This window comes from Ochotona curzoniae, unplaced genomic scaffold (genome assembly GCF_017591425.1).
Source record: "Ochotona curzoniae isolate NIBS_2020 unplaced genomic scaffold, NIBS_Ocur_1.0 contig_2599, whole genome shotgun sequence".
Lineage (NCBI taxonomy): Eukaryota > Metazoa > Chordata > Mammalia > Lagomorpha > Ochotonidae > Ochotona > Ochotona curzoniae.
Window position 1 is genome coordinate 1,686,641 of NW_024465520.1, and position 27,391 is coordinate 1,714,031.

Below are 27,391 nucleotides of genomic sequence, written 5' to 3' on the forward strand. Positions count from 1 at the left end.
CTAAAGTAATATGTCAAACTTGATTGATTTGAGCAATAAATATTTGCATCTTATGAAGCATATTGAAAAGCAGCCTAAAGAAAATAGAACATAATTTTAAAAGGGAGTAGCGGGTAGGGGATATAAGGTGTAAATCTACATTTAACTGAATAAATTGGTTTCTACGTTTCATGAGAGAGATAGTTCTGAAGTTTGTCAATTAATGCAAAATATACAAACCGACACTAAATGAATCCAAAGTAATAAAATCATTGTAGATGATTGATTAAATGGTACAAATTAAATAGCTGAAAGATTTCTAAGCAAAGGTTATACTAAGAAAGAAATAGAAGTATCTAGAAGGAATCTTTTTTGAGCTGTTGGATAAATATAATGATTTGCTAAGCATTTTTTCTATAAGAGGTTTACTTGAGTACACAAATAAGGAATTGCTTGTAAAATTGATGGATCTAGTTACCACACTTCCCAAAGACTATTTCTTTCTATTTTCTAGGTAGGTCATGCTTTCACAAATATAATTAATTAATTAATAACAATTTGTGTGTGCATATGTGTGTACACGTGTGTGTCATTAGCAATAAAATAATGGAGAAGATACCTAAGTATCAATTGCATATTATGAAGGCTACATTTGTGAGCAGTTACAGCGTGCCTTAATCACACATGGAACACTTCATCCTTACAACATTTAAAGAGGCCAGTGTTCTTATTACTCCAATTCTACAGACAAGAAAGTTGAGGTATAGGGATGGTGAATCGATTGCTCATAATTTCAGAGCTAAACGCAGAGGAAGATGGTATAACTTTCCACGCCCTCTGCCTCCATACTGTGTGCCTGATTTACTTTACTAATATGCTAATGAAACAAGTTATGAAACATGCATGGGACTTTGGATGCTAGACAGAAAAGCAAGTAGAACCTAGCTATTAAGGGAGTTTAATTATATGTAGTCCCCTGTTACAGTAAATGGATATTTCCTCATTTCAGTAATAAAGGAAGTCTGCATATAAGCAAGTCTACTTCACTCTGTTGTCACTGAAGATAAAAAATATTACGAAGGACAGCTCTCACTTTGTCTTTCTGGTAGTCCTGTGATGACTGTTATTTTAAACCACTGTAACTAGTGAGTATAATCGATACAACAAAGACTCTAGGATGGCTTTTGATCCTACACTAAAAACTGAATTTAAATATTGCAAAGATTGGTGGTGGTGGTGGTGGAGGCATTGTGCCGTGTAAAAGTCATTCACTCTACAATGCACACAGGCCACTGTGTGCATATTTCAGTGGAGCAGGGCTGGGAGGGGGTCGTTTAAGGAAGAAGGCCAATGGCAGGATAGCTTGGAGGTCTGAATCATGTTGGGAGACAAGGCGGGTGTGTGGGTGACACATTCTTGCAATCCCAAGTTCCTATCATTGTGGAATGCACATTTCCCTTCTTGGCGGCCTTCGAGGGGCCTGCCTTTGTTTAGCCTCAAGTGTTCCAGGTTAAAGAGAAAGCCTGCCCTGCAGAATGTCTGGGCTGCCAGTGATGGATGAAGACTTCCTGTGCTTGTTTATTACAGGCCTGTCTTGGTTACAAAAGTACATCTCTTTTCTCTCCCCCAGAGGATTTGTTAATCAAGGCAAATTGCAGTCATAGAGAATCAGCTCATTTATTCAGAGTGGTGAAGCACGCTCTGGGTGTGCAGGCCTAGGGCTGAGGCTCCCGTGGGCCGGGAGAACATGGCTCTCCAGCTGACAGTGTAATGACTTTGAGCATACACCTTCGCCCAGACCTCTGCTAGGCCTTGGGTAGCTACTCTCGTTATGCCCATTTGATAAGCTAAAGACTGAGGAACCAAAAGGTTCTATGCCACGCATTTCCATAGCTAATGTTTAATACAGAGTAAGAACTCAGCGATGACTGCCCATTACTGCTGTGAAGCTACAATCTGAAGACAATAAAGGTCATCTCATTGAAAGCACCTTGAGGATTCAAGGCTTTCCAGACTGGCCTGTAAACATTTTGAAGGGTTGAATGCAACATTGTTATCTGGGGGGAGTTCAGGAGAAAGGTCTGCACTGTGTTAGGGGCTCCATTCTTACACCCTGTTTGCTGAAAGTTTGTGAGCTCCATGTGGTGCCGTATCCTACACCAAGAACTGGTTAACTATCTCAAAACTGCTAATCCAGTGAGGTTGCCAGCAAGGGAGCTGCCCAGGGATGGGCTTTGATGTGTGTGTGTAAGAAGGTGTGATCATTAGGCTAGCAATTCTGTTTACTGGCCTCTGCAGGCAGAGCTTGACAACTTTGATCTCTTTTGTTTCCTGGCTAACAGTAGCACTCTCCTTGGAGACTGTGGGTGGGCGTCCCTCACCGCCTGCATTAATGAAATCTGCAGAAGGAAGGATGTCTGGACTCAACACTTCTGCCCTTTTACAGGAAAGCCTCCAAAATATTACTGGAGGAGTCTTTTCCTCCTGAATTTTAACAACCAAGGATCTGATTTAAGTGCTGCATTAAAAATGGTTTAGTTTCTAAAAGGAGATTAAGTAAACCCCAAAATCCGAGTGGTGTCTGTGATAAGGCTTAATCAATAGACTTTGTTTCACATACTAACATTCTTTTGAGTCTGAGAGTGCTTTAAGTTAATTTCCAAAAGGGTGCAATTTCTATTAATACTATCGATTTGTATGTTGCATAAAATGTTTATTTGCATCTTATGGTTGTAGTTTGTGGCTGAAAAGTTTTATAGGATAAAAAATAAACTCGAGTACATACCTAATAACAAGAGAAAAAAATGTGGATTCAGGAAAAGAAGGCCAAGTGCAGCGTCTAAATAAATCATATTCCAAGCCAGAACACCTGTGCTCATTTCCTATCACATTTGCCTCCCACCCCCTTGCGCTTCCCCATCTGTGTCATTTTGTTACAACTTCAAGTTACTTGTCTTTTGCTACTTTATGGAAAGAACTGGACATGACAGTTGGTTAATAGGATGCTGCTGTGTAAACAAGCAAAACCCAAAATACAGTAAAACATAATTGACCCAAATTTATGTCGTGTATGTGTGTGTGTGTGTGTGTGCATTAACTTAGGACCCTGCATTTTAGTGTTTATTCTAGTATGTGCTGTCTCTCTTTCATTGATCCATTCAGTAGTTCCTCTTCTTTAAGTCAGCCATCATCACAGTCTAGTGTGTAGATACTAAGAAATCAATATGGCATAATCAAATGTGTCTGACCCTGGAAAAACCCAGCCTAATCTAGCAGAGTTTCATACTAGTCTCAATTCTACTTGCGTATAGAAATTGTCAACCAGTGGTTTTCGAAGTATGCTTGTAGGACCAACAACACCAGCATTTCCAGCAATGCTGCAGAAGTTCAAGTTCTCAGAACTTGAGCTGGGGTGGAGCCGCCTTGATTCTCATGGGCCATCCGGTAAGTACTGATGCTCCATCCAGTTGGAGAGTTCTGGTCTTGTCCTCGCTGCCTTGGACTCCTTTGACCTGAGTCACTGCCTGGGCACTTCCCCTTTGGGTTCTTCCCAATGGGTCTTTGAGTTCTCTGGGTTTTGTTTTGTCTTCAGATTTCTACCTCCCGCTGAGATTATCAGGGTGCTCACCACATGGCAGCCTGGTCAGCTCCTTTGCCAAAGTAGATCAGAAACCTGCCCTTGCCCTCTCTCCTCCAAGGTGCTGAATCAGTTGGGCCTCTTAGAGCCAGTTCCTTCTAGGGCATTCCATGGTCTGGCAGTCCTATAACAGGCTCCCCTCCCCTAGTAGATCATAAGAACACTGGCCTAGACGGACCTCTAGGAACCTCGGACATTGTGATTGATGTCACGCTCTCTTCCTGATTGGCCTTGACCTAGAATCTGTATAATTGCCCTTACCTATTCCAAGTCCTACTACTGTATTCTCTGCCTATTGACCCTGATACGAAGAGATTACATGAATTAACGAAAATAATGGGCTTGGTTTTGGCCTGGCTATTAAGTTTCCAGTTAGAATGCCTGTGTTCCATGTTAGAATGCCTGGGTTTGATTCTTAGCTGTGGCTCCCGACTCCAGCTTTGCACTAATGCACTCCCTGGAAGGTAGCAATAATGGCTGAAGCATAGTTGTGCACCTGCTACCATAGGAAGCTCCTGATTACATTCTTGACACCTACCTTTTGTCTCACTGTGGGCTTTCCGAGAGTTAACCAGTAAATGGGACCACTCTCTTTTTGGCTATCTCCTTCTTTCTCACTTCATATTAAATAAATAAATAAATAAAGCCACGATGCCTTGTTAACATTAACAAGTTCCTTTGGAAAACACTGTAGGAGAGTTACGCCAACATTTTGGGACAAACCATGTTACTGATTTAGGTATGAGATCTTCAAAGAAATAGGGCCCAGCAGCGTGGCTTAGCAGCTAAAGTCCTCACCTTGAATACGCCAGGATCCCATACGGGCACTGGTTCTAATCCCGGCAGCTCCACTTCCCATCCAGCTCCCTGCCTATGGCCTGGAAAAGCAGTCGATGACAGCCCACTGCTTTGGGACCCTGCACCCACATGGGATACCCAGAAAAGGTTACTGGTTCCTGGCTTCGGATCGGCGCAGTATCAGCCATTGCGCTCACTTGGGGAGTGAATCATTGGATGGAAGATCTTCCTCTCTGTCTTTCCTCCTGTCTGTATATCTGACTTTGCAATAAAAATAAATAAATCTTAAAAAAGAAGAAAAAAATAGTAGAAAATAAATTATGATTGTTTATTTTAAAAGTATGTTGACATCATTGTTTTATGTTCTGAAGATTCTAATGCATGTGATAAATAATTTAATGCTTTACTTGGCAGCGATTATTAGTATCTTTTTCATTTTGCCCTCAGAGCCCTCAGTTTTCCAAATATGGATTCACCTACTGAATTTTACTTTCCAGAAACCTGAATATACCTCCGTCTTCCAAACAGTTCACAGGGGACTCCGTGCTATCAAGTTTAATGCCATATGTGTACTCATTCGTAGGAGCCTACAGGCAGCCACCACTGGGAAAAAAATTGCAGGCCACATTTATATACCCAGGACATGATTCAACAAGGGTTTCAAAACGCTCTGTATTCACCTTCGGTCTGAGCCCTTTTATATGTGTCACAATATTCACAGAATGTCAAGAGGTTCTTTTTCCCCCCTCGGTTCAGTTTAACGTATGCCCGCTTGGCTTGTTGAGCATTAGCCTTTTTACACTAAGCTGGTGAATCCTGCTTCTGCTTCCTCTTTCCAAATGGGTCGAAAATTATTAGAAAATATTTAATGAAATCTTTACATTAGTGATTCTATCAGGTTTTCATGAACTGTTCAATCCTAAGATATGCCAGGCACTGTATGAGGTGCTGGGGTGACAGAGTCTTTACGTGTCAGAATCTTCGTCAAATTCTCCTGCTAGTCTGTTCCCTTTGAGAAAGTATGCTTTGGAACTTGTGATCAAATATATGGCTTAATAACAAAATCTTCTTAAGAGTTTCCTGTGTTCCTATTTCTATCTTGAATACTATGAGGCACTGAAAACATGGCATGCACTTTATCCTAGGTCTTCAAGCTCTCTTTGGTACCAAAACTTACCGGAAGAGGTAACTTACAGGCAAGATTTATGTCTTACTTATGTTTGGAAATTCTGTAGTATATTTATGATACTAAATGTTACTATATAGAAGAGTTCATAGGTAGACAAATGCATTTCTAGGAACACATGTAAATAATACAAGTCATTGCAGTTGTCAAGATCATATTGTTTCCCATTGCTGGTGAAGGCCTGTTTGACCCAAAGGCAAGTTAGGGTCTAGTGCATCCTTGACTGAGTCAACAAGAACACAGATAGAACAACACAGCCATGCTTTGCCAAATGGGGCCACTCACCGAATCTGAAGCCAAGTCAGCATGGGAGTCGTGCCGCCTCCAAACACCCAGACGGTGAAGAACACCAGGAGCAGGGTGGTGGTGAACATCATTTGTTTGGGCTGAGATTCTGTGTTCCGAATGGCTAAGGCAAAGGCAATGGCTCCTCGCAAACCTTATAGGAACAAAAAGGGCAAAAAAATTTTAAGTCTCATTCTCATTTCAGCGGAATAATAGTTACAACTTACAATCACTTGTTTTGAAGATTTATTTTCATTTGAAAGGCAGATTTTTTTTTTAACAAAGCAAGAAGGAGAGAAAGACAGATCTTTCATCCATTGGTTCACTCCCAAAATGGTTGAAATGACCAATGTGGAGCTCATGTAAAACTTAAGAGTGAGGAACTTCTCTCTGGTCTCCCACATGGGTACAGGGGCGCAAGGCCCCGGATCATCCCTCATTTGCTGCTTTCCCAGGATATTAGCAGAGAACTTAATCAGCAATGGAGCAGCCAGGACTTGAACCAGTACCCATATGCAGGTGGAGGATTAGCTTGCAGACTACTGCTCTGATCACACAATTACTTTTTCCACTGAAGTTTTATTTTGAAGTGGGCTGTAGCTTCATAAGGAGTTGTAAAAAAATAGTAGAAACCTGTTACTGTGCAGTCTTATCCCCGTTTTCCCTCAATGACACGTTGCAGAATCTTAGCGCAGTCTCTTTGTCAGAATATACCAATAAACAACGTGAAAATATGGATATTTCCATCACTACTAGCATCCTCAAACTGACACTTGTACAGTCACTCCAGCATCTCTCCGTCATACTCCTCCCCAACCCCTGGCAACCAGTTATCCCATGTTTATTTCTACACTTTTGTCATTTCAAGAACGTGCTTATGTTGGGATTTTCCAGTATGTACCTGTTTAGAATTGCTTTTTAGTACTTAGCACAGATCTCTGGATTTCATCCCAGTAGTTGAATAAATCAGGGGTCTTCAAAAAAGTTCCTGAATATGTATATATTTAAAAAAAATGTACTTCTTTTTATTATTATCTCTTTATGATATAGTTTCATAGACCCTGGGATCTCCCTTAACCCCTTCCCAACTTTCTCTCTCCTCACTGAGTTCCCCTATATAATTAGGATAGCATAGTTCTTCATTCACCATCATATGTCCATCATTGTGGGCATGGACAATGGCAGAGAGTCTAACATCCTATTCTCAAGATATAGTAAATAGTTTCATTGGGAGTCCATCATTGATCTGGGAGTAGAGAGAAATCCTGCATTGTATCCTCACATCTGGATATGATAGTCTCCACCACACAGTTACTATACATCCCCTTAAATAAAAAGCCACAAAACATAAACAACAGGAAGAAAAAAAATTAACAACACCATGAAGTTAAATAACATGCTGCTGAAAGACTATAATGTGCGGCCAAAGAAATGAAAATCAAGAACCTTCTTGAAGAAAATGATGCTACGCTATGATGATCTGTGAGTCATTGAAGAATTTAATCAAAAGAAAGTGTTTTGAAGAAATGAAACAAAAAAAAATCAAAATCCATGAAATAAAATTTCTACTGATCTTTGTTGGTGAGATATGTCTCCTGCAGGCAACAAATAGATGGGTTTTGCTTTCTAATCTAGTCTACTAATCTATAATATTTGATTGATGAGTTTAACCCATTTACATGCAGGGTTAATATGAACGGGTGGTAATTTGGTTCTGTCATTTTAGCAATGGGTTCTTCACTGATTTAGTCTTAGGTTGTTATTTTACTGGGATTCTCTTCTCATTTGCCTTTGGTTTTGGTGGGTGCTATTCCTTTTCTCTGTCAAGAGAACATCTTTAAATATCCTTTGTAGGGCAGGTTTGGAAGAGGCATATTCTTTTAACTTTTCTTTACTGTGGAAGAATTTATTTCATTTTCAAAGACAAAAGAAAGTTTTGCTGGGTATGTTACCCTGGGCCAACATTTTTTTGCCTTTAGAATCAGGAATATGTCACTCCATTCTCTTCTGGCCTGTAGAGTTTCCTGTGAGAGGTCTCCTGTGAGTTTAATTGGCATCCCTTTGTATGTCAGTTGATTTTTTTCATGTGCACATTTAAGGATCTTTTCCTTATGTTCAATTGAAGAAAGCTTGATTATCATGTGTCATGGTGAATATTGGATTTGGTCAAGCCTGTTGGGAGTTCTGTGCCCCTCCTGGATGTCGTTTCCCAAGTCTTCCTCTAGATTAGGGAAATTTTCCCTTATTGTTTCATTAAATACATTTGTAAGCCCAGCTTATCTTTCTGCATCTTCTGGGACTCCCATCACTCTTTTAATAGTGTCTTTCAATTCTTGAATACTTTTTTGGGTCTGATCCAGCTCTGCTTCCAGCTTTGTGTTTGTTTTCCCCTGGTGACAGGAAACATCTTTTAATTTTGAGATTCTTTCTTCTGCCTCCTTCATTCTATTTTGGAGACTCTCCAAAATACTTTTAATTTGTTTCGTTGTATTCTTCTTTTCTGATATATCAGCTTTCATTTGATTCATTTCCTTTGTGACATATTCCTTAAATTCCTTGAATGCCTGCTTTACCAAACGTGCTTCTCATTGTTGATAAGAAGTTTTATAGCAAGTGTTTTAAATTCTGTATCCCTCATTTTCTTGATGTCTTACTCAGTCAACTCTGAGGTTGGCAAAGGGTTTTGCTTTTTTGCAGGGGAGACTACAGTAATATTCATTGAGCCTCTGTCTCTTCTTTTGCTGTTGGTCATTGTACTTCTAGTTATCAGATTCTTCTCCTTGGGCCAGGTGTCTAAGCTATGTCACCCACAGGTCTACAGTTTGGTTTTACTTATTGCAGTTGGTACATAGCTCTTTGTTTGCAGTCACTTGTGCCATTCCCTCTAGCAAGTTCCAGATCTGGGTTCTTATGTTAGATTTTTACCATGGTCTCTTTAGCCCCAGCTCCTGGCTCACCACTCTCCATCTCCTGTGACACCATGCTGAGACTGCATTGTTATCTGTACAACCTTTCTCCCACTTCAGTTGGAGCACATCCCAGGATTGGAGACACCAGGTGTCCTGTAAAACTAGCTTGTTGGTGGTGGTAATCCTGCAGGAACCTGCTGGCCGTTAACCTGGACCTGTCTTGGGTGGAACCTGTAGGATGCTACCTTTTTGCAGTTCACTGAGCCAGAAATGAGCTCACTCCCACTCCATGCATGCACAGACCTGCCCAATAGCTTTCACCTCCTTAAACAAAATGGCACCTGATACAGCTCTAGGAGGCAGACTTGGCTATGAAATCCACCCTGTTCCCTCACCACCCAACTGTGACATGCTGTTCTGTCTCTGCTCCTGGTTAAATCAAACAGATCAGCAGGATAGGCAATTCTTTGTCTGGGTTCACCTCTGGAGCTTCCGATAAATGTCACCTTCCAACTGTTGCTGGTGGAGTTCTGGCTGCTGATGGAGTTCAGATTGCCTTTTGCTAAATGTAGCCAGGGTATCAGTCACTGCAACACCACACCGTTGTGTCTGCTGCTTTCCTGTGTCTGTCAGTCTCCAGGTGCCCCTCTGCTGTTGTTCTGTCCTCTTCCATTTCCTGGAACGTGCCCTCTCTGCTTCACGCTGGCTAATATTTCTCTGTCTGTTTAAACGTGTCCTTACCTTATTCTGCCATCTTTATTCTTTTTGTTTATGCACAGATTTCAAATCTTTGGTTCTAAAACGAAATTACTGAATTTCATTTCCCAAACTCTTTGAAGTTTCCTTGTATCATAAGTTTGTTCCTTTTTTGTTGTTGAGTGACATTCCAGGTTAAGGATTTCCACAGTCTGTATGTGCATCTGTTGAAAGACATGCAAGTTGTTTCCAGTTTGGAGCAAGTATATATATAAACTGTTGAGTCTGCAGCAAGATGTCTGCATGGATACTTTCATTTCTCTAAGACAAATGCCCAGGAGTGTGGTATATGCATGGTTAGTTTTTAAAGAAATGATCAAAATGTTTTCTAAAGTGGCTATTTTATTGCCTACCAGCCACATGAAAGTTATCCAATCTCTCTAAATCATTACCAGGCGTGGTGTTGTATTTTTCATCTGGCTCATTCTGATAGGTATGCAGTGCAGGCCTGTTACTGCTCACATCTGCATTTTCTTCTGTATATGCTCTTCAATGAAGTGGCTCTTCATATCTGTCTCCTGTTTTCTAATTGGATTGGTGGGTTTTCCAGATTGCAGTCCTTTGTGGATATATAGCTTTTAAATATATTTTCTTCAACCTATCTTTTCATCTTCTAAACGTAGTCTTCCACAGAGCAGGTGGTTAGTAGTTTTCATGCCATCTGATTAGCGGATTTTTCCTTTTAGCAATCCCAGTATAAAAGTCTAGTCTCAGAACTCTTTACCTTGTCCTAGAGCCCATAGATATTACACTATTTTTTCCTAAGAATTTTATAGTTCATATTTAAATCCATGACCATCTTTAGTTAGTGTTTGGATAGGGAGAGTAGCTTGAGTTGAGGTTCATTTTCTTTTTCGCCTACAAGTGACTAATTACTCCACTAAATATTTTCTGGATCTTTGTCAAAAGCTAGTTGCAAATGCCTTTTGGCTCTCTCCCTAAGCTCTTTGTTTGATATCACTGGTTTGTGTCTATCCTTGCCCTAATGGAACACTGCCTTAATTATTTTGGGCATTAATTAAACTTTAACATTTGGTAGAATGATTTTTCCAAAATTATTTTTCACTTCAAAAAATATTTCAGCTATTTTACTCCTTTGTCTTTTCCCTGACATTTTAGAATATGATTGCCCATAGCTACAAAAAAATCTTTCTAGAAGCAACTACTTTTGAAAAACCAAATATGTCAGGCAACAAAGCAAACTAAACTTGCAGTCTACTGAAAAGAGATAAATAATGAATTGCCATCTAACCATTATTCTATATTGACTCTATCCTTCCACTAATTCCACCATATAAACTCAGAAATTAAAATTAGCTTCTTTCCTTGTTCTTTTTCCTTAACAACAGTACGTTAGTTGGAATTAAGAATCTATATAAAACGTATTTGTAAGAGCTAGTAAAAATCATCTCACAGAAGAGTGGAAGGGGGAGAAGGGAAGGAAGAAATGAAGGATAAAATGAAGGCATGACTCAGGGAAACGAGGGAGGCGAGAAGGGAATGCCATGATGTTCTTAGAATTCTATCTGCAAATCACATTAATCCTGTTAAAAAAACTAATTAAACTTAAATTTGAAAATTCAGGCTATAAAACAGTGTCATGAAAAAAGAATTATGAAACTTCAAATACAAGTATGAAGACACTTAGAAAGATAGAAATGTGGAAGATGAAGCAGAATAAATGAACGCGCAGGCGGCAGTGTTGCACTCGGATCCAGTTGCCTGCGAATGAGCCTGAGAAAGTAGGGGAAGATGGCTGAGCGCTTAGGCCACTGCATCCTTGTAAGAGACACAGACAGTGGTCCAGGCTCCAGGCTCCAGGGTTCAGCCTGGCCCAGCTTGGTCTAGTTCGATGATTTGGGGAGTGAAACAGCAGGTGGAATATCTTTTTCTCTCTGACACTCCCCCTCCCTTTATCAGTGGGCCCCCAGATAATTTAGAAACGAAATTCCTTTTTCTCTTCTTCTTCTTCTTTTTTTTTTAAAGCACAGGTAATTTAAAGGAAAGGGAATAAACGGAAGGTTTTTCCTAGGTAATCTGGGACATCCCAGCTGTTGAGGGTCCCTATAACGACAAAAAGTATGAGTCAAAGAGGCAATGATTTGATTGTTTTACGGAAAGGTTTAAACCACATGAATGAAATATCAGCCATTCACTTTTTGTAATATTTACTGAGGCATCTAGATTTTTAAATCCTCACTTGTAGAGTAAAACCCAGTATAAAAATTGGGTAAAATGTAACATTAGGAAAACTATAGTGATTCTGGTTTTCATTTATAGGATATAATGTTCCTTTCTAATACCATGGTCAGAGAATGCAAGAGATGAATGGCTGAACACGCGATCCAGAGGACTAAACTAAAGAGAACGTGGTGTATTTTGCCTGAAACAAGGACCCTCCAAGAGAGAAAGAGGAACATGTGCTCTGATTATAAAATACCTCCAAGGAACAAAGTGTAATGGAAAAAGCAAATTATTCTAAATCTCCATGTAGACAAGGCAATGGCCTGAAGATAAGGAAGATAATATTTGAGATAGATATTAATAATAAAAAAAGTTCTTGTACATCAGAAATTCTGAATACTCGAAATGGCTTTTCAAGAAAAAAAAGTATTCCTACCAGGAGTGTTCATATATTCAGACCCAGCTGGGGACAGGCAAGGGCAAGTGTGGATTACATTAACTCTTAGTAGTTGGGAATACTTTTACGAGAGTGAAAAAATATTTTTAATAGGTGGAGAAGTTGCAGGAGTTTGGGGGGCTGGAGACCATTTACTGTCCAAATGCAACAGCCAAGGATGGGCTGGGACAAGAGTCAGGAGCTAGGAGTGCAATCCAGTCTCTTCTGTGGCTTGTAGGAAGCCAATTACTTAAGCTGTCACGGCTGTCTCGTAGGAGTCCACTGAGAGTATATTGAAGCCAAGAGCCAGAGTTTAGAGTGGAATTCAGGCACTCTGGTGTGGGATGCGGGTCTCTTAACTTCCAGGCTAACTAACCATTCCTTGATGCCCATTTTCTTAATGGGCATTCAAGTATTATTAACAGGGTCAATAGGAAATGAGAACTGAAGCAAACAGCTTTACCACTGACTTCTGCATCTGAGCAGAAAATTTATAGGCCAAGGTCAATTTCCTGACAGTGTTTACTGAGAGTCTCAACTTGGAAATAGAATTTATTATTTTTCTTTTCCAAATGTTCATATTGCTACATGTGTCAATATGGCAATTTTACCTCAAATAAGATAATGTTAGAAATATGAGATGATGATTTTCTTTATTGGTTCTTACTGCTTCAAGTATTTGTGAATGTTTTAACTTTCAGTTTTTGTGGGAAAGGTGAAATAGCAAAAATTAAAGACTTTCCATGCCATGCTTCCTGTAAACTCTTTCATGCTGGTGATCAAGGGCAAGGTAGTAATCAATCATTAATCTTCCCAAGTGTATTTAATAGTGTATTATATGTATAGCATAACACTACTGCTAAACCTATTCAAAAGAGGGTCTTGGTTCAAAAATAAAATCAAAATACATGTTATTCTGACTTCTGAAAATATATCTCCTGGGCCTGGCGCGGTGGCGCAAGTGGCTAAGGTCCTCGCCTTGCACGCCCAGGATCCCATATGGGCGCCGGTTCTATCCTGGCAGCCCCGCTTCCCTTCCAGCTCCCTGCCTGTGGCCCGGGAAAGCAGTCCAGGACGGCCCAAGGCTTTGGGAACCTGCACCTGTGTGGGAGACCCAGAAGAGGCTCCTGACTTCGGATCGGCATAGCATCAGCTGTTGCGCTCACTTGGGGAGTGAATCATCGGATGGAAGATTTTCCTCTCTGTCTCTCCTCTCTGTATATCCGCCTTTCCAATAAAAAAATAATAAAAATAAATCTTAAAAAAAGAAAATATATCTCCTGCATGGAACGACATATGTTCATAGGAAAAGCTTATATTTGTACACAGAGATCTCTGATGAAAACACACACACACACACGGGAAAGTGCAGCCCAACCTTACACAGATAGGGTCAAGCTGCCGGAGGCTGATACAAGAGGATGCTGTCCTCTAAGAGCGCAGGAGCAATCAGGTGCCTATTGTCTTGGTTGCATAAAGCACACATGATTCATGTCACATGTGAGATGGCACAGTGGCCCCAGAAGAATGGCTGTGGGAGTGACGAGCTTGTTGACTGGACAAATATGAAGCCGATTCACAGCTCAGCAAAGACGAACCATTGCCTATGTCCCATTCATGCTTCATCATTCTACAAATTACTTTTCACACATTTGGAGCCTAGAAAAATGTCAAATCAATCGCCATTCCCTGCCTCATTTGATACACACACATTGATTACCGCCTGTGTGGGGCCCTCTGCGTACATCTCCTGTCTTCTTAGCACCAATGCATTCGCGTAATTAGGAATTTAGGAATGAAATAGATTACTTAAGCCACCAGCAAAATACCAAAAAGAATTGATATTGACTTAGAATTTCCTTTTTAACACAAAATATATAATGTTTTCCCTGGCAACTCAGAAAATACAGAGCTTGTCAAAACATGTATCTTGTTTTATGGGTCCTTTGACCTTTTGAATGTACCTTTCTTTTTCTCCTTGTTTTGGTCAACCCGTTGGAATAATTCCATACTTTTGGGAACTGATAGACGACACTATTTCATTTTAAATGGATTTACTTTGTAGAGTTTTGACATATTTCATATACTCAATTGGAAAGTTAGTATCATACAGAATAAAGGAATCACCTGCTATTAAATGTGGTTTTGTTGAAGATTCTTCCCTAAGAGATTTGATGTTAATTATTTTGATGTTCGATTCCCAACAATAGAAAACTATTGAACCAAGAAAGGCTTCCCAGCTGAGCACCCTGCTGCTAAAAATGTGCAGCTTCCTGTTCATCGTTTATCGCAAACTGAAACTTTTAGTCAATTACACATTTGCAAATGTATTCTGAGTAGGGGAAGGTCAGCTATAACTACATTTAAATCACAGAAATGTAAGTACTGGTAAGGGCCTCTTTTTTAAAGGGGCAAAGGAGCAAGGGAAAACGAGAACTATTTCTTGAGGACTCACTGTGTGCTAAATTTATCCATGAAGCAGTTTGAGCATGCAAGGATATGGAAGCTTGAGCTTTTCTATTCCTGTGCTTATGGTTCTACAAAAATGACTTAAAAGGTAAACTGTAATTCAGTGCAAAAGGGGATGATTTGAAAGCAGAGTATGACTGCTATTCCTCCTGAGGACTAACAGAAGTGTAGAATGAATGACACTGAAAACAATGGTGTGTTAGCAGAGACCTCCTCAAACTTGCTTTGCCATTTGATCATGGTTTTTTTTTTTTCCGCAAGCAGGTTTTCTCTAAGCCTTTTCCCCATAACCTTCACTCAAACTTCACCGAATTCCAACAGATCTTCCGAGTTCAGCTGTGGCACTGCATCCTCCAGCAAGTCTCCTCCAGACCCCTGAACCAGTGTTAGGCTGTTTGATATTCATTCCCAGCACAGCCCAGCTTAGCTGATCCGAGCATCTGCTATCGCACATGGTATGCGCCTGGCTGTCCCTGTTGATCCATCACATCTAGAGTGATACACAGCACCAAATAAGTGACCAATAAATATTTGTTGAAAACTTCACTGAGGGGGATGCGTTACCCGATTCTTCCCTACTCTGGATTACCTATGGCAAAGTGACAGATGTTACCCAGTTCAGTGTAGTCACTGAGTCACTGTTTCTGCAAGTTCAGCTTCTGTTTCTTGGTCATTTGAGACCCCAATGCCTCACAGAGCTCTGGGATCTATTCCTGTTGTTCCGTGTCGGTCACATCCTGACCAACACTGTAATTTCAGTCTCCATCATCTCCCTCCTTCTCGATCGTCTAGCCCTTGAGCCTCAGAATGGCTTGCTGAAAACCCAGTTTCATGAGGTTGTGAGATGTACACCAGTAAGTCGCTTCCCATAGACAGTTAGAAACCCTTGAACCTCACTCCCAGCTTCCCAGATGCTTCTTCTTCAATGAGGACCTCGTAAGAAAGTTTGTCTCTTCCCGTTAACAACTGTTCCTCTTGTTTCTGCACCTTGACCCCATTACTCACCTCGTTACTTTCACTTCTTCCAGGATTCTGCCTTTCTTTTGGGCTTCTTTAGGCCTCAACCTTTTGAGCTACCTTTCTGCCTCCATAAAGTTTTCCCGGAATACTCCAGGCCAGGCTGTTCTCTCTTAGAAAGCTTATAAAACAGGTTGTTCATGCCACTTGTATTATTAAATCATAGTCTGAGATGAATCAATGGTATACTATTGTCTGTTCTGTTCCCCCAACTCTTCATCATTTACAAAGTTGAAATCGCATATTCCTTGACACAGTCCCTGTATCTCCCATAGTCCTCAGAACATGAAACAAGGCAGTAAATGGTTTTACATTGAACTGTTATAGTAACTTTAGTTTCTGCAGATATTAGATGAGATTCACACATACTTTCTCTCTCTCTCTCTCTCTCTCTCTCTCACCAGGGTGTAGCAGCAGAAGAGAGGTAGATCTTGAAGCCAGCAGGGGAATGTGGGTTCCCCTGATGGACAACCACTCCCACCTGAGAGCATGTGTTGGGATGGAGGCAGACCAGACTAGGCAGGGATACAACACCTGGGGGCCTCATGTGAGCTAGATCAGGGAAAAGCCAGGCTGGGCTGACTGTTTCTACTGGTGCAAGCAAAACTTAGAGTGGGTGAGGATTGATTGGGCTTTGCCACAGTATCAGCTGGCAGAGGCTGGCACTGGGGGCTAAATCTGTCAAGCTAAACTCCAGAACCACCTGCAGAATGCATAATCCGGCAGTGGAAGAGGCCTTGAGGGGAAATAGTGGGCACCTCCCTCTTGGGTTACCACTCCCACTGGAGAGCAAGAAAGCCAGGATGGGGCAGGGATGTCTAGACAGAAAGGTACCCGCCAATATGTGTGGGGGCTGGATAGTAGGGTTGGTTGGGTTGAACTAGGCTTCAATGCCCATTGACATGTACGAGAGCTAAATGGGATGTGGGAAAGACTGAACAAGTCTGAGGCACATACTGGCATCCATGGGAGCCAGGGTAGGGAGCAGGCCTGGTAGGGGTAGTGGGGAGTCGCCCCAACTAGGCTGCAGCTCCCACACACAGGTTTGTGTGAGGGCCAAGTATGAGTTCGGCAGAATCAGGCTGGACTGCAACAACCATTGGTCTTCATGGAAGACGGGGCTAGAAACAGAACCGACCCAGCAATTGCAACCACCAGCATATGCATAAGCTGACTGGGGCTACAAACTGTGCTGGACCCTGTATTGGCAAACACACACAAGAATCAGGTCTGGGATAATCTCAGACGAAGTTTCTTTGAAGATCTCCAATTGAACTGCTGATCTCAGAACCCCAACCATGAAGAGACTATGTCAGCCAGTGGATTCTGAATAGGTTTCATCCTGATTGGAACAGCAAGATTGGCAGCAATTCAGAACTTTTGAACTATCAAAATTGCGTGAGCAGGACCCTCGAAACATGCCTCATATCAGGGACCTGGGATGGATGTGATGCTGCAGGTGGGGCTTCTCCCTTTGTTTCTCCAAAATGTTGATATTAGTGTGGAAACAATGGTCTTACCCACTTTCCTGTAGCCCTTGACCCTTTGTACCCTAATCAACTAAGTAAGATTATTTAAAAGAAAAAACAAACAAAAAAGAATTGCCTTCATACAATAAACATTTTGACACCATAAAAAAAAAAGAGGCAGATGTTAAAAGTGCTTCCATATTAGTTATATGATGTAAATGGATAGAAAAAACGTAGTTCGTGTTGGGATGTTAAAGTTAGGGACGCCTCCCTGGTTAGGTGACATTTGAGCAGAGAGACTAATGGAGGGAGAAGCCATGTGGGCATCTGTTCATCTTTAAGAGCAGCAGGTGCAAAACCTTGAAACAAGCAGAAGCCTATCAAATTTAAACCACAGCCAGGAGGTTGGAGTAGCTCACGTGGAGCGGTTAGGGTGGAGAACAGTAGAAGGAGATAATGATGGAAGATGGACAGAAACAGATCATGCCATGTTGTTTGAACAACAAGGGTTCAGAATGTTATTTTGAGCTGGAGAATGTTAGAGATGTTTCAATCAAGAACATCATATGATTTGTTTCCTGCTTAAAAGAATAACTCAGGTCAGCTATGGAAAATAGATTTACAAGCTAGAGATACGAGGCCAGATAGCAGGCTGCCTCAATCATCCAGAACAGAAGAGAATGCAGATCAGACTGGAGCAGCCACACTACAGGTGTATGACAAAGACTGTCAACATTTACTGATGGGTCAGATAGGGATATGAGGAACTGATTTGGAGAATTCATTGTCGGGGTGACTGCATACAGCTCTTTGCTTGTGGCCTAGGAAAGCAGTCTTGGATGGCCCAAAGCTTTGGGACCCTGCACCTGCGTGGGAGACCCGGTGGAAGTTCCTGGCTCCTGGCTTCAGATCGGCACAGCAGTGGCCGCTGAGGTCACTTGAGGTGTGAATCATTGGACGGAACATCTTCCTCTCTGTCTCTCCTGCTCTCTGTATATCTGACTTTGCAAAATAAATAAATCTTTTTAAAAAAAAAGAATTGGGAAAAGCTGTCCAAAGAGCATATTTGGTTGCATCAGGAAGCAAGCAAAGGTTGTATTCCAAATGTTTTAAATCTGTGATACATGCTGGAATTCTAAATGGAGAGGCTGAATGGGTGCTTGGATATAAGACTGTAAGACTAGGCCTCAGGGGAGATATTCTTTTCCTTTCTGGAGCAGCTGGGAAGATTGGGGGATAACTTTGTACTTGCTGTTCTTGCATCTTGTGATGCTCCTCCCCCTGTACCAGCACTCCTCCCAGGCTTTCTCCTGGCTGTTCCTCTGCTTCTGAGCTCAGAAGGCTGCCAGGCCCTTCCCTTCAAAGTGTCTCCAGCTCCGCCCAGCTTCTATGCCTATGTCTGCCTTTCACTGTATTTACCTCCACCTGAAATGATCATGTTGACTTTTTCTTTTAATCTTTAAGACATCTTTATTGCTTCACTAAAAAGTGAGTTTGGTGGGAGCTTGGCCCCTGGCTAGCCACATTGCTGGGGCATCCCCAGTGCTTGTTTGAGGCCTCACAGTGTGTTGGGTGAATGCATGGGCGAGTGAATGAAGGAAAGGTCGCTTTTGCATTTGAAAGCACAACTGGAACCCAGAAGAAAATGAAGACTAGATGGGCAGGGATGCAGAAACGTCCCTGAGAAACTCGTCCATTCTTTAGGAAAATGTCTTTTAGTTGAGTTGTCTTCCTGCCTGCCCTCCCACTTGGGATGTAATCCATTGCTATCCTTTTGTTTGCTTTCACTGCAAGCACTGTGAAGGTGATGGTGGGGTGGGGGGGGGGAGTCGGGTGCTGATTGACAAGATTTAACACATTCTTCTCATTAGTCCGGCAAATTAAAGCCTGTTTGGGGTCTAAAATGGAATTATGTCTTGCTTTCTATCCTTGGTAAAGTCCCCATGACCTTGCTAAGGGTAACCACTTTCAACAAAAATATTGGTTTTCTTGTAGACACATTTGCCAGGATAGTGCAACCTTGCTACATGGCTCCATTTTCAGCTCAACATCATTTTATCACACGGAAGTGAAGCCAACAGATTGTTTTCAGTAGAAAAGGCTTCATTCAAAAATAAATTGAGTTTTTCCAGTAACTAAGTCTGTGTTGGACAAGCAGAATGTTCTTTCTTTCATCTCTCTTCCTGAACTGGAATCATTGAAACTTAAGGCTATTGAGGAAGGATGTAACAGAACTTCAGTATATACACAAACTTCATTATATAATATATAATATACACACAAACTTCAGTATATCAGTGTATGTGTACACATATAAACATATGTAATATATGTTATATATTAACACATTATCATACACACATACACACATATATACATATATATGATGAAGGTGTCTTTTGGAAGCCTTGGATAGGCAAAAAGGGTAATTGTAAGTAGGATTATAAAATGATTAGTTCTGTCACAGTTCTGAAGTCAACATGCCCAGAGGCCTTCAGCTTTAGGAGTTCATTTTGATGTAGGTAAGGTGGATGTGGTAATAAGCTGTGGAAGAATTCCTTACTACTCACTGGATTCTTGAACACAAGGCTTGAAGAGGAAGGCTAGCAGACAACTGAAGAAAATCAACATTCTGCAAGCAGCTTCTAGCACATGGCCAGGTTGTGTTTGAAAGGTCAATTCGTAGGATTTCTCTTTAAACCAGTGATTCTGTTCTCGGGTGATTTTGCTCTTGAGGGAGTATTTGGCACTGTCTGTGGACATTCTGGCTGCCTGCAAAGGGTAGGGGTTGAAGGTGTTGTTGTCTAGAGGGGTGGTCTGGAGCAGGTCTGAGAATTTGCAAACAATTGGCAGGTGATGCCAGTACCGTTTACAGGATCCTTGTCTTGGGAGTTACAAAGTCATCAGAGGAAAGGAGCCAGGTGCAGGAGTGCCACACTTTCCAGGTAAGATCTGAAATAGATGCTTAGCTTCTTGCCCAGGTGTTTTTAGTCTCTGCCCAGCTCTTCGTTGGTCTTTGCTCTTTCTCCTTTTAGCATCCAGGACATTTGAGGCTCTCATTTTCCTGCAAGCCCAACATTCCTCTGCCCCTGACCCCTCTGAAGCAACCCTAAACTGTAATAGTCAGGCTCTACATCTCCAGTTAAAACGCTTCCCCTTTGCTTTGGAAGCCAAAATGAGCTTTGTGTCTGGAAGAAAGCAAGTCTGCTGAGGAGGGCTAATACAGAGTCCTGCCCGAGAGTAGCAGAGGGCATTTCGAAGTGCTAGCTAACACTCATGCCTTCATGTCATGGGATTTAGAACAGCTTCAGGAAAATACAGAGCGATTCCAGCTTTCCCACTGCTAGGAAAATATCCAAAGGAAGTGAAATGTGCAAATGAGAAAGTGAGCTGTAGTCCTACGCTTACAGCACCGCAATCTACAACAGAGAAGTCATGAAATCAACACAGATGCCCACTGGTTGAGGAATGGATGAAGAAACTGTGGTACATCTACTCTTTGGAATACCACTCAGTCATTACAAAGAATGAAATTCTACAATTTGCTGTAAAATGGTCCCAACTAGAGACCATTAGGCCCAGTGAAATAAGCCAGCCCCAAAAGGACTAATATCATATGTTCTGTCTGATATAAGACAATCTGCACGCAAAATACAAGATCAACAGATATGTAGGCAAACAGGTAATACATACATTCACCCAGAGGCACTGTATTAGGGAGACTAGCATACCAAGAAGTGAAAATACAGGAAAGTATGCATATCTACTTTCTACCATTCTCTGTACCTACATTGTCTTGAAATACTTAAACAGTAGAATGATAGATTGAGGGTGTTATTGAGGGATGGAACTGTTGTTACAATGTGGAGGTAAACAACGGGAGGATGAGAGTGAGGGAGAGGGGAAATCCCTGAGCATATGGAACTGCATCATGAAAAGTAAGAACAAAAATAAAATAAAATTCAGGGTGCATGGTGAAGGTGGCCAATATTCCCTCTAGGGAGAGAAGGGCTATGGTCTATGGGCAGACATTTACCCTGGTTCTTGAGGGTTCTAAGCCTTCCTGACAGAGGCAATGGGGGACTGGAGGATCCTGTCTACTTAGAGAAGTTGTGTTGGTTTATGATGGACTTGGCTGAACAAACAGTATTTCCCCCAGTACATCAGAGCTAATGCTGAAAATATCTAAGTTACTTAACAGCCAGTGGATACTTAGCACAAGACATTCCAAAATGGATCTGCTTCTCGCCCATTTGCACATGTAACTTATTTGAGTCAATCGTATTGACTTCTTTTGAATTCTAACCACAGAACCAGAGGGCAGAATTAGAAGGATTTGTGCCTGGCACAGATAGCCTGACTTTTTTTTTTCTTAACTTGGCTTCTGTGAAGGCATTCTAAGATTGTTTTTTTCCTACCTCATGCCAAAATGAGTAAGCAATTAGTTAGTAAATCCAGGCAGAAAATAGGGAAAATAATGTAGTCCATTTGTGTGCCTCAGTGGGCAGGCTAATTTGGTTAAAACTGTCAGTCAGATATTTGTTCACTCTGGACACAGAACCTAATGTATATGGAAAGTTTCTGATGTGTTTTCCCATACCTTCGACCCTGAAACATTGCGAGGGCTGATACACATTCCGGATCATGGCCTTTCATGGCCAAGTCATCCTACAGAGACCATCCTGCCCTCACTGTTGTACTATTCCAACTCCAACATGTAGTACAGTTTGATCATCTCCGAGATGAGCAAGGAAATGTCTAAATAGATGGGGACATTTTGCATGTGGCAGTGTGTTCCGATGGAGAGAGGGGATGCTATATTTTGTTTCTCTCAAAATCAGGCACTTTGAGATTTTAGTTCATGCAGTCCTATCAGGAGTTAAATCATCACGAGAACTCTAAAAAGAATATTAAAACTCATCCCTAGTTGAAATAGAGGGGTGGAGTTGGAGCCACCACCTTTGCCTTCCTACAGGTAGGCCTTCCACGTCCAGCTTCTGCCTCGCACTGTGTCTGCGGAAATAGGACAGCTAGTCCTTATCTGAAACACAAGCATCAGTCTCCTGGGTTGTGTCGCTGGAGACACTCGAGAGCTACGGCCCCTCTATCTGTGACGACACTGACACAGTCCTCTTGCTAATGGGAGTCAAGGGAAATCAAAGGAACTCTCACTTTGAGTATCATTTAGGTGGCAAGCCCTGTGCCACACATTTTAGAAGATATTTTTCTAGTTCATTTTTCAACCATGAGCATTTACAGGTAAGGGTTAATCGCATCATTCCAAGTGACTTGGTCCAGACCTCCTGGTACTTCACCATAACAATAGTTCCTATTTTAAAAATGTGGTGGTGTGCCAAATAGAAAAACTAATTTGCTGCTTAAACATGCAAGAGCAAGTAATAGGTTTTTTTTTTTTTTTTTGAAAATTAATTGGGACTTAAGCGAAGAATGATAACATTCTGACTTAAAATAATAGGAGAGAACTGCTGCATGGCCTAGCTGGTGTTCTGAGCTATTTCTCAGATGCTCTGAATTCATCATAATCACATTGCTTTTCCTCAACATTTGAAACTATAAGGACTTAATGGGATCTGCAATTCATTTGGGTCTGCTCTGCTTGCCTCCTTTGCCGTAGCAATGCTATGCATGGTTATTCATTTTCCAATATGACTTTTCCTGTGACTCCTTGACACACTGGCTAAACTATTTTTGTGGCTCATTTCCTGCATAAGCTCATTAACCCTGTCTTATTTGAAGATGTACTCCATTCTATTCATTGATGCCTGCCCTAGGCCCACAGCGAGCACACCCTGAGAGCAGTGCAGCCTTGGTGGAAGTTCATCTTCCCTAATGGATGAAAAGTTCTGACCCTGTATGTCATTAGCTGGCTAGTGGACTGGGATGAGTAAGAAATAGTCAGTGGCCTAATTCATTGCATAAGATGTGCTCAGTACAAGAAGCACACGTAGCCTGTAGGAGGGAGAGAACAGTGGATTCTAGGCAAGAGGAAACAGGTGGGCCTGGACAAGGAACTCTTGGTAATCCAACAGCCTCCTATTGGTTGTCTCTCTGGAAGTACAAACAGGTCACAGAGGGGGAAAGAAAGTCCATTCTTACAGATGCTCAGCCTCTCAAATTTTCCTTATGCTTCAACATATGCTTAAAGACACATTTTTCCTAAATTTTGCCTCACTCTTGCATCAGATCAGCTGGTCTATGTAAATGTTCCTAGATTTTGAAAAGAAATCTTGGGTTTGTAGTAGGGAAATGAACGAATTCCCTCTAACAAAAAGCAAGCGATGACTTGAAAAATATTCTCAATTCAGCATGCTAAGTTTTAGGACATCTTACCAAAATTTGCTGTTAGTAATATTCAGGGAAGGCTTCATACGAGTAAATGAAAAATGTTTCCTCTTATTAAAAGAAACATGGTGTATTTGTATATCTCTTGCTTTCATTGTTGCAATCATTATTGCCACAATTCTGCCTGTTGAACAGGGAACGTCTGGTCTTAACAAGTGTCTGTGAGGCCAGTTCTGTATGGCAGGTTCCCTAAACTAACCAGATAATCCTGAGTGGCAGTAAGAATGACATGTCCCAGTTTAGCTGGGTAGAGAATATTGTATGTTAGTTACTCATTCACCTATTCATCTATGAAATACCTGTGGAACACTGCTTGGTTTTGGGAACCAGGATGGGAGCTGAGACGTAAAGAAAACTACTATGTCCTCAAGGTACTCGTAGTCTAGAAAGGATACAGACAGTCACAATGAAAACTGAAAACCATGGGAGAATGTGATGGATGCTGGGGAGAAGTCCTGGGTGCTATGGAAACTAATTACTGGCACTCCGACCCAATGGAGGAGTTTCAAAGCCTTCTGCTAGTAGTGTGAGGTGTCTAGGTTGAGATGGAGAGCATCAAAAGAATTACTGAGTAAGAGAGTGGAGGTGGGTGGATGTGGAAAGAGTTCCAGAGAGAGGGACAGCATGAGTGAACGGAGGGAAGATCCCGGCACGCTGAAGGAACAGGAAGATATTCAATAACCGTATCAACAGCATTATGCTCATCAGATGGCAAATAGAAGAACAAGAGGCAAGACTGGCAATTAGGAGGGTCTACCGCAAAACAAAATGAGGTGGGAGGAATGGATTAACAAGAGAAATTCAGAGCAAAAAGAATCATTGCTGATTGTGCTGTGCCAGAATTTTGTGATCCCCAGAAAATCATCAGGAGTCGGAAGTCAACGCAAACACGTAAAAGCGGTTTATTCAAAACTAACCTAGGATTCCAGCCCAGCAGCTGCTGAATTGATGGCCACTGCCACTGCCAAGGTGGCTAAAGCAGGAAAAACTTCAGCAGAAGGGGCAGAAGGTCCAAAAAAAAAAAAAAAACAAAGAGAGAGAGAGAGAGCGAGGTTCAACAGTACAGGGTTCTTACACATTTCAGGCCAATTCCATACAATTATACAGTCATGATTGGTCAGTTTAATCGTTTACTTTCAAAAAGAGCAAGTTGGCAGGCTTCTATTGGTGGGTTTGAAGCAAGCAATTTTCAAAAAGTACAAACTGAAGGGCTATAGGGCGGTGAATCTTATCTAGCACCAGGGGCCTCCTTGCTGAGGAGTGCTCTGCCTACGTGACCTGCCAGGTGTCCTGCCGGGTGTCACATAGACTGTCAGGCCTGGAGTTCACACAGCCCCTAGCCAAGTAAGTAAGGCAGAAATCACAAAAGCTGAAAACACCCAGGTTCTTCAATTACATCCTGGGACATGTTTCTTCAACTCCTGGAGGCCTACGCATTACCGAGGGATGTTGCTATAATGCAGGTTTGTATTGCGTTTTCTAAAGCTCTCCAAGGGACACCAAAGCTCTTGAGTCTCAAGGATTGGGGGAACATGGATGTGTCCCTTTTATATGTTGGCTGGTTGTGGCGGTGGGACACAGGCTACAGCACTGCCATGAACCTGAGTAGTCATGGAAACAGACCAACAGTGTCTAAACAATGACCTTCACACTTCACTTTAATGAATTCTATTTGTGTTTCCTCCTGGCTGTCATTCATTCAGCTGGATAGATCAAATCTCAAACGGTGTTGTGATCATGCCCTGACTGGTACCTTACTGCAATGACTGGTGGGGAAGATGGCCTGCTCCTTGGCAGTGGATCTTGAGCTCTGCTATAAGACAGACACTGGTGTTGCGTGAGCTGTAAAACATAGTGTTCCACCAAACTTGAATGGCAAACGGCAGCCTTTTCCACAACCCAGGGAGGGAAAAACGAATGTTAACAGCTACATTTTCTTAAAGTTTTTCTTCCACTGCTTCTCTTAATCCTTTGGTCCCAGCAGCGATTTGAATGTTAATGATTGCGACTGGACAACAGAACGAGCTGTGAACACTAGGTGCAAAGCCTGGCAGCCCTTGGCGCTGCTGTTGTTATGGCTGTGTGAGCTCATGCACAAGGCTTTGTATAAATCCGTACCCTGTGGTCACATTGTCCTGGTTAAAACCCTTCCTAGTTTTCATGATGAGATACACTGGGGTTTCAATGTCTTTTTCAAAGAGTAGTGGACAGAAATCGACAAGGCTGAAGTGCAGTGCTCTCTGCCATGGCGCCCAGCTCCTACAGCCTGTCCAAGGTTCTCCCTCATCTTTCTGCCGGTAGGGGAGCACAGCAGCGTTGCCAGCGGCTCAGGGGTCTCGGGGTTCACAGGCCCCAAGTCACAGTGGTTTCAAGAAGGCTGCCAGGGCTCAATTAGGCTTTGGCATTTCCCCTCCTTCTAGCGAATCCTGGCTCTTATTTAGTTCTAAATTAAATAAAAATCGCAGCACATGGATTTGAATAAAAACAAGAGGGCTGATCTTTGCAATATGCACCACATCAACAGGGAAGCTAATTTGTGCAAAGCACATTTCCTCCTTTAATTTGAGCCACAGAGCGTTGCCTCTGTGCTTCCAGGGGGACTGAGAGTTGGGGCGGGGCTGCTTCCTCCTGGCATTAACTCGGGGCCATGCTCCAGAGGAACAGGAGCACTTTGAGGATAACTTCGCATTCTTCCTCGGCCCTTTGTGTTGGGCGTCACCTGATACCCCAGAGTGGTTATGGCCTCCTGGCCTTGCATTTAAAGAAGGTCTTCCAAATGGCTCAGAGTAAACGTCCCTCATTGAAGCTGAACTGCATCCAAGCTACAACAGGGGTTGCATTATTAAAAACAGCCTCTAGGACCGAGAAGACAGACAGAGAGGACAGACCCCTGAACCAGAAAGCCATTGGTCATGTTCATGTTCCAAGGCCTCAAGCATGCAGAAGGCTTAACCCTACAAAAGAAATTGGTGGAGTTTATGCTTGGGGAGAAATCTAGTCTGGGTCCTGACAGTTGCTTCATCCAGTTGAATTGGCACAAGAGGCAAAGGATGGAGCAGATGGCGGAGGGCGGTCACAGCAGTGTGGTCAGCCACAAGCAATGTAACGTGACAGAAGCAGAGCCGGGGCCACAGCTCAGAGCCCTTGGGTCAGCACTCCCCGATTGGCCCTCTTACTGCCAGATGAGTAAAGAAGCACTTATTCAACTTTCACCTCTAGGTGCATCCAGGTTTGGAAGCAGGTATGGTTTAGATTCTTTGGGGTCTAAAGCTTATACATCCTGGGGTGTTTTTTTTAAGAAAACAAAATCTCTTTGGACCTGACTTTCACAGTGTATCCACCAGTTTGGAAGATTGCTCTACTTCCCACTGCCAAAATGGCAGGCAGAAGGTGAGGACAGATATAATGACAAAGGAGTCACCAAATGGTGTCACTAAAACAAAAAGTTCAGGTTCTTGCCTCACTGGTCTGTGAACCCCCTGAGATGTACGGTCTCTATGAACTAAGTGTGGAACACATTTTTCTTTTAAGGGCAAGTCCATCATCCTTGTCTCCATTCACTTTCATCCCTGCTCCAAAGGGTGTGATAACACGTGTTGGCTGAAGGAGCATCCGGATGACTGTGAATGAATGTAAAAATAAACTTACGCTTCCCTTTATATTTTTACAGAAAATTATGGTTGGTGACCTCCTCCAAAGACTCCTCACAAAATGAGTTACGAGAAGAGAGACTATATGTCAATTTATTCATGACGCATGGGCAACTAGGTTCCATCAGAGGGCCACTAAAGTCATCCCTCTTACTGAATTGTGAAAAACACGTTAGACACAGCCAAGAACTACAGTTTGAAGTAAATATTCATTAAGGTGGCTGGCTTCTGGTTTCAGGAGGTATTGTTCTCA

The 27,391-nt window shown here is 42.0% G+C and overlaps 1 protein-coding gene across 1 annotated transcript in view; it reads right to left on the reverse strand.

The window, feature by feature from the left end:
* The window catches only part of SLC9A9 (solute carrier family 9 member A9), a 562,224-nt gene that overhangs the window by 188,673 nt on the left and 346,160 nt on the right, over positions 1-27,391 (reverse strand). The window contains exon 12 of the mRNA XM_040974753.1: positions 5,886-6,039. Within this exon, the coding sequence (XP_040830687.1) occupies positions 5,886-6,039 (154 nt within the window). The remainder of the gene's footprint in view (positions 1-5,885; positions 6,040-27,391) is intronic.